This window comes from Onychostoma macrolepis, chromosome 24 (assembly GCF_012432095.1).
Source record: "Onychostoma macrolepis isolate SWU-2019 chromosome 24, ASM1243209v1, whole genome shotgun sequence".
NCBI classification, from domain to species: domain Eukaryota; kingdom Metazoa; phylum Chordata; class Actinopteri; order Cypriniformes; family Cyprinidae; genus Onychostoma; species Onychostoma macrolepis.
This window is the reverse complement of record NC_081178.1, coordinates 6,004,754-6,017,234: the sequence shown is the minus strand read 5'-3', so window position 1 is coordinate 6,017,234 and position 12,481 is coordinate 6,004,754. Positions and strand designations below refer to the sequence as shown.

The following is a 12,481-nucleotide window of genomic DNA, read 5'->3' as shown; positions in this document are numbered from 1 at the left end:
CAGAATACGACCAGTCTGTTTTAGGATGTCAAATACGGTCACATTAACACACTCAAATGGTCTTGCTCAAATTAAAGTACTACTCTATAAAAATATAAAAAGAATTTGAGTATTATCACAAGATCATATAGGTTCAAATTTACAATGTAAAAAAAAAAAAAAAAGATTTTTGCATAAATAAAACAAAGATTATTAGTGTATGTTTTACAAGAAATACTATTTCTTCAAGAAAATATCTTTCCAAAATTTCACATTTAATTCAATGTGTATTAATTCGATGTCCTTATAAATAATTGTGAAATGTACTACCAATTTCTGTGTGAAAATTGTTTTCACCACCAATGTTTTTGTATATGAATGTGCTAGTTTTTCATTATTTTCGATAGTTTATTTTAAATGGTCCCAAAGTAGTTTTTAAATTAACATGAGCTCATTAAAGCTTCATGCATAAAAATTACTGTAATTTTTTTTAATAAAAATAATTAAAAAATGTCAACTACCTATTAACAGAATTAGGAATCAGCACTGTCTTAACTACAATAAAAGCAGCATCCTCATAATCAGTTTTAATATGTTAACATTGATATAGCATTATAGTATTTATTAATATTTTGAATTCATTTTTATATTTTCCATTTTAATTTTGGTTAAAATTTTAGCCAATATTTATTTTTATTTTATTTTAAATATGTCTAATATAGTTTATGTTCATTTTTGTTTCAGTTTTAGTTATTTTAGTAAATCAAGTTTTTTCAGTTAACGTTTATTTTAATGGTTATAACACACATTTTTATGTGCACAATGTCATTGTTTAACATGCATCTCAAGTTTAGTTGCTGCTCATGGATCACCTGATTATCTGTCATGATGATGATGATGATGGTGATGAGGAGGAGGAGGAAGAGGAGGAGGACAATGGTCATGAAAAGTAGCATTAAAAGAAACCTGTCTCTGATGGAACTTAAGTTTCTCAATTGATTCTGGCTCAGTGTAACATTGGAGGAGAACAATGACACCGTCCATTCATTCAAAATGGATCATTTCAGCTCCTTTGAATGGCCAAAATATCAAAATACAACCATCATGCTGTAATAACACATAATAGATTTGCCAAGGGTTTCAACAGATAGCAAATTCACATATCAGACCACTTCAGTAATAGATTCAGCATGATGAAGATGTCTTATCTTTCAGATATAGATGACAGTAGCCTACCAACGCTACTCATGCTACTCATGCACAACACTGACAATCTGCCAACATGCAACTGAACTGAACAGGTGATACGGACAGAAAGGACATGGAAAAGATATAAACATATACAATATACCGTTCTTTACTATTATTACGCTTTCTATGCCTAATTGCGAGCTTATGCAAACAATGCGAAATGCACTGAAATGCAAAACAACACGTTCTCAAAGTTGCACCGATGGTCGTAAACTTACACCGGTGATTTCGACGTTTCCCTTTAAACATGGTCATTCTGAAGGGCTCCAGTTTGACGGCTTGAGAATCCTGCTCGCGCGCTGGAAAAAAATACCGAATCTCCGAACCTCAGCTGCGATTCCGAACAAACAGATCTCTTTTTCCGAAGGTGAGGAAACGAAACCAACTATCACAGCGGACGCTACCATTACCGGGGTCTAGAAAGGGGCGCTTTTCTTCATATCTAGATCGGATACTGCTCCAACTACGGTGAAGGTTTGTTAATTAATATTCATGACCCAGTCGTTAACGATTGGACGTCAACCACGTGACGTCAGCACTAATGTTTAATATTCCTTCTTCATTGGAAGGCTACCACGGAACGTCAGCACGTTCTCATTAATATTCATGAACCTTCGCTATGGTAGGATTTGTAATTTCAACTATTTTCTGAAGGGTCAATTTACAGTATTTGTATGCGTCTATTTAGATAGTAGATTATATATAGACGTTAAAAGTAATAACACCTGACGATTGCTATCCATTATAGACCTATTTCAGTTTAAAGCATAGTATCCAAGTGTAGTTTGAATGCACCTATTTAGATGTATGGACGTTAAAATAATAGGCCTACCTGACGATTATTATATACTTTATATCCATTAAAGTATAGTTTATGCAAAACACTAATAGCCTATGGTTAACTCGTCCAAGAAATTAGCTTTTAAATATTTATTTATTTCTGTCACTGTTTTAAAGAAGAAAAAAATCCCCCATAAACAGATATATATATATATATATTTATTTAATATTACAGAATGCACTAAAATGTTACTTTATTTTGGCACTTATGTATTCATTCATTCATTATTATTCTCATTTTGGGACATTTTAACTTTTCTGAATATTGTAGTACTTATTTCATGAGAACTTAAAATATATTTTTAATAAATTTAATATTTATGTGTACAATTTGTTTAAAACATTTTTAAATATATATGTGTATGTGTATGTATATATATGTATATGTATATGTATATATATATATATATATATATATATATATATATTAATATTAAAAAAATATAAAAGATACTGCAGGAATGCAAGTACTGCAGTCATCATTACACCCGCATTTCCCCAAAAATGTTTACTTTTTTTTTCATACATAGTTTGAAGAAGTTTCAAAGATTGTCTAATAATATGGAGACATATTTGCATGCAATAATATTCAGATATATAAATGCCTATGTAGATGTTCAACAAAGCAAAAAGGAACAATCCCAGGCAAATCTAACAAAATGTCTAGACTCTGGGCTCAGATCAAATATCTCATCTGAGTTTCTCAGAATAAGGAAAGAAAAACTGGCAGCATCAAATGTCATTACAAACTGGCATCACTCTCTCCTCACATTCAGGATCATTAAATGAGATCCAAGCATTTCAGTCTTACACCCAACTGTATAGTTTTTGTGCCAAAATTAGCATAGAGTTACATAAAGCCCTTAGGTTAGGTGCTATGACCAAATGTGATGCAATCATGCCTGCTCTTCCCTAAAAGCACCCCACAATTTTCATCTCTGTGAACCATGATCTTGATTATATCATGATCATACAGTATTGTTATGTTTTCTGCTGCTAGAGACTGTGTTGTTAAGGAGACAGAGAAAGAAAAGGCACAGTCCTATCCTTCTAATAACATGTGATTTATTCAGTTAGCTGTCAGCGCATGGCTATCAGTGTGTGGGTTGTTATGACCAAAATAGCATCGAAATGTACTTTTCAAAATCTGACTGCAGTGAGAAAGACACCAGAACAATGCTGGCAATATCTGCATACCCTGGCCTACTTTGCACATGACCAATTACTGCTTTTCAAAAAGCAGGACAATGAAGGATTTTCTACAATGTCATCAACATATCTGACCTTATTTAAAAGTACATTTTTATATGAACATTTAGAGGACAGCTGCTGTTGATCTTTTAACAGAAGTGACAACAGCTCTGACTTAGGAGAACTGACAATAAAGAAAGAGAGGGGTGCAAATGAATGCATATCTGGGCAAGTCAGGATATATTTTATATTTTGAGAAATATCTTATTGAAAAGAAGTGTTTTGGGTGTAACCTGTCTTCAATTATGAATTTTTAGCGTGCACAATTACATAAACATAGGTATAGCAATAGCATGTACATGGGTAGACATTGCTGTTTTGTTCCAGCAGCAATTTGGAAACACAACAGCGCCATCTTCTGGATAATACAATGCAGCACTTTTTTCTTTTTTCTTTTATGATTTCCATAGTGTGAACCGTGAAGATATATGAAATCTCAAGATGTATTCTCTTGTGAATTTTTTCTTCAACTTTATCCCTTCCACATATGAAACAAATTATTTTGAAGAATGTATTGGCCACTTTTTCCACACAATAAAAGTGCATGGAAATGAGGCTGTCAAGATCCAAAAAAAGGATACAAATAAATAAATACATTTTTAGAAAATTAATTCAAAATATAATAAAAGCAAACTTTGGATTTATAGCAACATTTTTATTTCATATTTTTAAATTTTATTTTAGTGAACTATCCCTTTAAATCAAACATGTAAATTTCATCTTCACTGAGGCAGATTTTAATAGTGAAAAATGATTTATTAGATGCTGCAGAAATGTACAGAATTAACAAGAGACCTTCAAAGATGTATCACTTATGCAGACTGCAATCTTTTTTCTCACTCGGATGTTATTCCTATAGAGAAAAAGCAGTGCAGTAATGCTTATCATTCATATTCACAGTGGTAACATGTCCTCTAAAAATAATTATTTTCAATTGTTTATTTATCTGTGAGAACTAGAGACATTAAAGGGCAACTTAAATTAGCTTAATGGTTGTAAATGGATAAAGTGATGATATATAGCCGATAATAGCCTCATAATGGGACAGAGAGTTCTAGAGTGCACAAAATCACATTATAACACCGAAATGCCATTTAAACAGTCGTTGGGGTCTGACTGATTTAATGGAGTGTCATATCGCTTGCAGAGTCAGTCATCGGACCACACAAACGCACACAACCACACACTCGAATATCCCAACAAATAATAGCACTGGAAAATAGTGAAAGCATCAAGCATGGAATCCTATTTGCCGAGAGAAAAAGGCAGCAGAGAACATTTTATTTCTCTTTAGGGGTCTTTCTTGATAACCTCCATTCTTTTCCACCCAACCGGGATGCTTCCTTCAAATAAAAGAAGTAATAATGAAGACAGTATTGTTCCCTATTGCTCAGTTCAGTGGAGCTGATATCCAGCATGATGGCACACAGTCCTGGATTAATGGAGTGTGGCTGATGGATGGTACATGGCAACGCACTACAGTGAACGACAGTCTCACCACAACACATGCAGAAGGACTGAAGATGAAAGGTAGAGGTTTAGAACAAAGGCAGCTTGAAGGAATAGGTTATGCTAAAATCAAATATATTCAAACTGCAGTGTGAGAAGGTCTATCAAGTATCTTGATGTTTATGGATTTGGATCTTTTGTTTGAGATGACAGAAGGCTCTGAGCACCTTAATGGACAGATTGAAGTTAAAAGTCATTCACTGAGATAGACAGTAGCATGTGACCTTTAAACACACACACACACACACACACAAAAAACACAAATCAACGCAAGACTGGAACAGGATTATGAAAAGGCCATGAGAGATAGACACTGCAGGTGAAAGAAAAGGAAAATAAGTGCTAGAGGACGGGGAAATATATACTCCTGTGTGTGTGTTGCATGTTAGAATGACTTCTGGGGGATCATCAATTCAGCTTTGCCATCAAAGGAAGAAATATTTCAAAATTTTCAATAATATTTCACAATATTACCGTTTTTACTGTATTTTTGATCAAATAGATGCAGCCTTGGTGAGCATTCGATTATTCTTTTGAATACTAAAACCAATTAATTTGATTTTATATAAATTGCATTATTAATATTTTGTTATTTTAAAGACACATTTTTAGATTTTTTTTTTAAATTTCAAAATAAGACAAAACTCTGATTAATATGTTCGAATTATATCATAAATATAAAGATTTTAATTCATATAACATTCAAAAAAGTTTTTTTGTCCATTTTCACGATTTGATCATTGCCAAAGAATTGTTTTATTTATTTTTAATTTAGAAATGATATTATTTTTATTTTATCATTAAATGTCATTATAAATGTATCCATTCGTTTTTCTCTTAAAGATATATATTTATATATAATTAGATTTTTTAAATGTCAAAACAAAACAAAACAAAATTCTGATTAATATAATGTTCCAATTAATTTAACATTCAAAAATCTTTTAGACATATTTTTGTCCATTGTCATGATTTTATTATTGTTTTAGAAATACTATTAATTTAGTTTATTCATTTATTTTTATTTTTGAAATGACTTATGTAAGTATTTAAAATATTTAAATGCATCATTTACACTAATATTTTATTTAATATTATATTATTTTGTATTTGCACTTCTCCTGTCCTGCTGTTCCCATACTATATACATAATATATATTATTCATTTGATGTAATATAGAAATGAGAGTCAACATTGGGAATAATGGGAATCATAACAACAAAACACACACACACACACACACACACACCACACACACACATAAAACCTTTCTCTCTTTTGATTTCGGGGTGAATTGTGACTCAGACATGTTTTTTATAAGATTCACCCAAAAGGAAAAGATAAAGAAAGGCAACACTGTTCCACATGAATGAGTTTGGTCTCTGATTTCGGCTTTCTGTATGAACCGTAACACACTAGTCTGGTCTCTTCCTGATTATGAGCTGGTCTGGGGTCAGTGTGCTCATGGACCCAAACTCTGGTTAATCTAATTCAGGTCTCTGTGCTGAGAGCAGGCCGATCTGAAGCCTGTCATGAATTCAGACGCGGTCTTCCTCCTGCTGGGAAACGGGAAGGTGCTTTTGAAGATAAGAGGGATTAGAGATGGTGGGAATGGTTTTACAGTCTTCATTCAGTAAATTAATCTCGGGGAGATTACGCAGAAAATTGAGAGAGGTTTTACCCTTTTCTGATATATATGAATCCAATTCATGTAGCAAGCTCAGTATTAAGGTCAAAATCACAATCAGACAGACAAATAAGATTACTTCAGAGATTAATTATGTAAACAAAGCCCTAGTTGATGATCTGGATGGCCTGTGTCAAGAAAGACTAGCCAATTTAGATTTTCTGCTTTAATTCCAACATCAACCACCGTGTGGCGCTCTAAGATCATTATGAATCAGTACTTGTGGGAAATGAGCATCAAAATTCATTTCTGAAACCGTTTCAGATGTCTGACACACAATTTCACAAAGAAATTATTAGTTAATACGATCTGATTTAGTCTCCATCAAGAGTTATTCGTCCTATCTAGAGACAGAATTACATGTGACAGCAGAGTTGGGAGATGAGAATGGGGAGGAATATGGATTCATTTTCTTGGCTGATATGAAGTGTATAAATCCAGCAGGAGCTCATAATAATAATGTCACCGTGAGATCAGGTCAAGGGTCAGTTTGTTTAACACTCCAGACCGGCGCTGCTTCAATAATGTAAAGTAAGGACGAAGAATAGAAATTTCATTTTACAGTGTAACCTCTTTTTATTCACATGACAGTGAAGGTCTTGATGTGATTTCACTTGACATGTCTTGTCCCCGAACGCACTGTAAGAATAATAGACTCTCCATTCTGCTATAATTTTGCTCAGATTTTCATATGCGACTAAATAAATGAGTTCTAAAAAAAATAGAAAAATAAAAATCCAGAATAAAATTGATTAAAAAAGTAAATACATTACATTTAAAACTATTTTAAAGAGTTATTTTAAATGGTAATAACATTTTACAATATTTTTAAATAAATATTTTACAACTTTTTGATTAAATAAATGTAATGTATTCTTTAAAAAAAATTATTTGCCCCAAACCTTTGAGCAGTTAAAATTTTATACGCTAAATTAATATATTATATTTATAGTTTTTGTTTTTTAATATTTCTATTTATTTTTATTTCAGTTTTAGTCATTTTGGTACTTAATATTAATAATTAATATTCATATTTAACAACATAAATAACTAACATAAACTATTCGGTAACACTTTACTTAAAGCCTTTGAGTCTATTGTATTATAAAATAGTTTTAATGCATTAATTATGCCTTATAATGCACTATACAATCTCATGAATAATTGTAACCACAGTTAATACATCATAACACTTATCAATTCATTGTTACACTACGCACTTTAAATTCGGTTATAATTATTTACGACAAGATATGATGTATTACAACACACATTATTAATAATTACAATGCATAATAGGCTTTAATAACCCTTTATATTGCATTATACACAAAGCGTTACAAACTATTCAAATAAATGCAAATTTTAATACAAATAAAATGAAAGAAATACGTTATATTTAGCTATGTTGTTTTTGAATGTAAACAAACTATCTGCTCTTTGTTGGTTTGAACACTTGTGTTTTTGCACGCATTTCTGCATGTTAAAATACCCTACACAACTATTGGCTAATACAGCCAATTTTCACTTTTTATTTCAATGCCAAACATCGATATTTCAAGATCAATCTGCCCATCACCTTGTGCAAAAGTCTCTGTTTGTTCTTCATTGAATTTCAGTGTTGTCTCACCCAAACAATTAAGATATTAAAGATACCTAATTAGTGACTTTCCCTTCCTAGCCTCCAAATCACTACTCTAACTGCAGGTAAAGACTCCTGGATCAACCATGGGATGAAAGTGCTTTGCTCAGGGTCACCGCAGTGACAGGACGGCAATGGGATTTGAGGAACTCTGGGTCGCCCCTTCTTGAGATTGCACCAGGAACCTGAGGCAAATCACACATTACTCTCTTTGACTCCTTCCTGCTATTGAGAGCCAGAGGAAGCTGGAGGTTGGACGAATCTCTTGTTTGGCATTATATATTTGCAGTAAACATCCCCGGTCTTGTTTCCCTCTGGCTTCTCCTATATCCTTCCTCCTCCCCATGACTTTTCTCCTTTTAAATGGAACATCTTTTGTATTTCCTTCAGGCAGCAGCAGGAGATCAAAGAGCTTTATGGCAGCTTCACGCCAAACTGTGGCATAAACGCTGTTGATGCAGCGCTGATGGCTGTCAAGGGCACGGCAGTCGTGAACTTCCTGCACTTTAAAATCTATTTTATTTATAATTAGTAGAAGGAAAAATCTCAAGAATACAAGTGCGATTCTCTCCGACGTGCCCGGCGAATGACCCGATTCGTCCGCAGCACTTACAGGGTAAGAGTCATTACAGCCAGTGCACCGATGAAAGGCCCGTACCATCACGATCTGTGTGTTTAATACACTTCTGGTTGGTGTGTGAGTCAGTCTGTTCGCCTGCAGATAAAGGTCAGGTGTTGTCACTTCATGGAAACTAAGATGTGTGTTTGAGTGTAAAGAGCAGATCCTTTTAAAAGGTTTCGCAGGGTTTGTGTGCTCAGCAGCCCGGCTGACATCTCCATTAAACCTCTGCATTTAGGATGTAAGTTCATTTTCTGTCCTCTCGTCGCATGTAGAGGTTCCCGTCACCACGCAAAAGGGAGGATGAGATGAGCGCGAGGATGAAGAGGATGTGAGGTTTAAGATGAGGATGTGAGGAAAAGGATCAGAAATGTGTCAGATGCTCACAAGGAAACATGACTTTGTCTGAAAGAAAAAAAAGAATAGAAAAAAACATAAAATCTTTATCCCATATATAACTTTTCAAATGTTTTGGGTAAAAAAAAATTAATAAATATCTATGGATGTTGGATGGATGGATTGAAAATTTTGTTCAGCAAGGATGCATTAAAGTGAAAAGCATTTATAATGCTTCAAAATATTTCTATTTAAAATAGATGCTGTTCTTTTAAACTTTCCACTCAACAAAGAGTCCTGAAAAATATCGGTTATAAGTTATTAACAGTATAGACTGTTAAACATAATAATCATATAAATAAAGAATAGTATAAAATAATAAATAATAATATAAACAACTAATAATGTAAACTGCAAATCAGCTTTCTGAAGAATCATGTGACAATGAAGCTTAATAAATGACTAAATAGAATAAATTACATTTAAAATATTTTCAAATAGATAAGTGACTTTAAACTGCAATAATATTTCAAATGATTACCATTTTATTTTTGATTAAATAAATACAGCCTTAAATGCAAAATTAAAAGTTTATATTTTAATTAAATTCATTGAAGTTAAATGAAACCCTTTTAATGTAAAATAAGGTAAATGCATTAAATACAATGTGATGGTATTTTACAATAAATACTAATCTCATTGATTAAATACAATAAAATATTCAATATTGTCTGAACCTAAATGGCTTAATAAACATTTCTACTGGGCCAAAGTAGTCATTGTCAGTATTTAAAAAAACAACAACATTTCAGTGTCTATGCAAAGATGAAAATGTTTGGTAGAAAAGCACTTTACTTATGAAACGTACAGTTACTGATGACATAACGTTGCCTTTCTCATCGGCCAAACCTTGACACCTCGCTTTACTTGTTTGAAACTCATTCATGCACTCAATTCAGTGTGATTCAATTCACGAAATTCATTCTGCTGCTGTTGTGTGCAGAATAATGACACAAATTTATATATTCATTCAGTACTGTAATGAAAAATATCTTAGCCTTTTGCTTTTCTCCCTGCTTCTGTCCTTCTCAAACAACATCATTCAAATACATAATAATATCTGAGGATATCTGAGGATAATTGAGGCTTTGCAGAATCCCGTGAGACTGGATTGGAAGATGAAGATGAGACTGTGAGGATGAGGATGTGAAGATGTGAGGATTTGAGAGAGAAATCCAGAAGTTTTGAATTGCATTAATATTCATTCTGTTATCATTAAATCATACTGATTTAAAACGTACATCCTTCCCCCGTCGAGGCAGTCAGATCTGTGATTCATGTTTGCATTAAAGGGCACTTTGAAGTGTGTTTGACATGAGCTGCATAGAATTTTAATGGCTGTTTTTAAACTGGATTGACTTCTGCACCTCCTCACTGCAGCTTCATCTGAAAAAAACTAAAGTGTAATGTTACAAACTGAAGCTGGACTTCAAGTATGAGAAATAGAGGCCTTGTATATTATATCCAACAGTAATTAAAGATAAACTTTCATCAGCAGTCATCCTCAGCTCTTTTAGATCAGTGCTTCTCAACTGGTTTTGCTTCAGAGCCCAGATAAAAAACTTTTTGCAACCCATCATTTGTCAGTAAGACCAGGAATTTATTTTAATTATATTTTTATATTTGTCTAAAACGTCTCACTGAAAATGGTGGTTGATGCCATCTAATAAAAAAATTAAAAAAAATTAAAAAATAAAATGTGTGTGTGTCTATATATATATATATATATATATATATATATATATATATATATATATTTAATTAAAAAAAAAAATTACATTTTTTTAAAATTCATGTGTGTTTGAAATGTTTTGTCCCATCCTGCAGGAATCATTCTAATATGTTGATTCGGTGCTCAAGTAACTTTTATTATTATTAATAATGTTAAAAACAGTTGTGCTGCTTAATATTTTCATTGAAACAGGAAATACTTTATAAACATCACTTTAATGTTTCACTTTTCGTCAGTTTAATTGATATGGTTTCTATTAGGTAATGAATGAATTTTCACCAAAATTCCAAAGAATTTGCCTGGACGCACAGCTTTTATTGGGATTTCTCCTCCCATTTAAAGGCCCATTTGTTTTGTTACCATATCTATGTGCAATTATAATGAGTAGCATTATTTTATTTGTAATTAACATTGTTTTCCCTGCTGAATGTGAAGAACAAAATCGTGCCTCGCTAGTTAAGAACCACATATTGTGTTTATCAGAAAGCAGAAAGACATCTTGATAGGAGATTATCTTCATTTCTGATGATGACAATGAGAATCGCTCTAAATAAAGCCCAGGCTGACTACAATTTCCACGGCATTTGAAGGAGCCATCTGAAAATACAAAAGTGGTCGCAAATAAATGCTGAAACGCTCTCCGCCTCAGGGCGCCCTGTGAGGCTTATGCATAATCGTCAGTTGTGTTGAGATATGTCTGAATGCATGCCACCGATTGTGTCATAATAATGCCGGTTGTCGCCTATCTTACCTCTTTTCTTCTCTTACAGATATTATTATCAATTAATGAGCATGTTCTGTACGATTTCAAGCCCTGGCGTCGCAAGATAACGGCCACATTGTATCTGGCACAAACACGTTTTATTATCTAGTTTCCGAATGGAGCACTGGGAATGAAAACCTCACCTTTCTTTATTTCACACACACACTCATACACACACACTGATATTTACCCACGGATTTTCTGGCTCTGAGAAAACGCGGCCAGTCTCAGACGAGGGGGGGTGGGTGGGGGGAGCACAGCATCAAAACAAACAGAAGGCTCAAGCTGATTCATTTTAATAGAAATGAAAGGCCTAACGTCCAAAACCAGCCTCTGTGTACAAACTCGCCATGTTTGTTTTCAGTAAACCCAACACTTAGGAATTCTGTTGTGTTCTTTTTATTGCATGGCATGGCACAGGGACAATGTTTACAGGGCACAGGATAATGCAAACCACAAATACACACGCTAAAGCCTTTTTACTGGAGTACGAGCCCCAGTAAAACCAACAACATGAGAATCATTCTCTCTTATAATATTTTAGCAATCATGTCATGGGTGTTTTCTATCAGCTGTTTAGAATCAGAAACAGCAACGCCAGATTTGCAAATTAACCAGTCATTTGATCTAATCGGTCAAATGGACCGGTCGGTTTTTAAAAACAGGGTTTCTGCAGATTTTACAAAGGCAAATTCAAGACTTTTTAAAGAACAAAACACAGATTCAAGGAATAAATGAAATGGAAGACAATACATTAACACTGTAAAAAGTGATAAGTTGACTTAACTTAACAAAATTGAGGAAACCCCTT

General features: G+C 33.2%; 1 protein-coding gene across 6 annotated transcripts in view; it reads right to left on the bottom strand.

Moving 5' to 3' along the window:
- The window catches only part of LOC131533180 (RNA-binding Raly-like protein), a 141,317-nt gene that overhangs the window by 31,455 nt on the left and 97,381 nt on the right, over positions 1–12,481 (bottom strand). Inside the window, exon 1 of one of the 6 annotated variants that reach the window (XM_058765333.1) lies at positions 1,449–1,674. The exons of the other annotated variants lie outside the window; for them this stretch is intronic. Within the exon in view, the coding sequence (XP_058621316.1) occupies positions 1,449–1,485 (37 nt within the window). The 5' untranslated portion in view covers positions 1,486–1,674. Of the gene's footprint in view, positions 1–1,448; positions 1,675–12,481 lie in introns of those variants that run through there. 6 annotated transcript variants of the gene reach the window in all.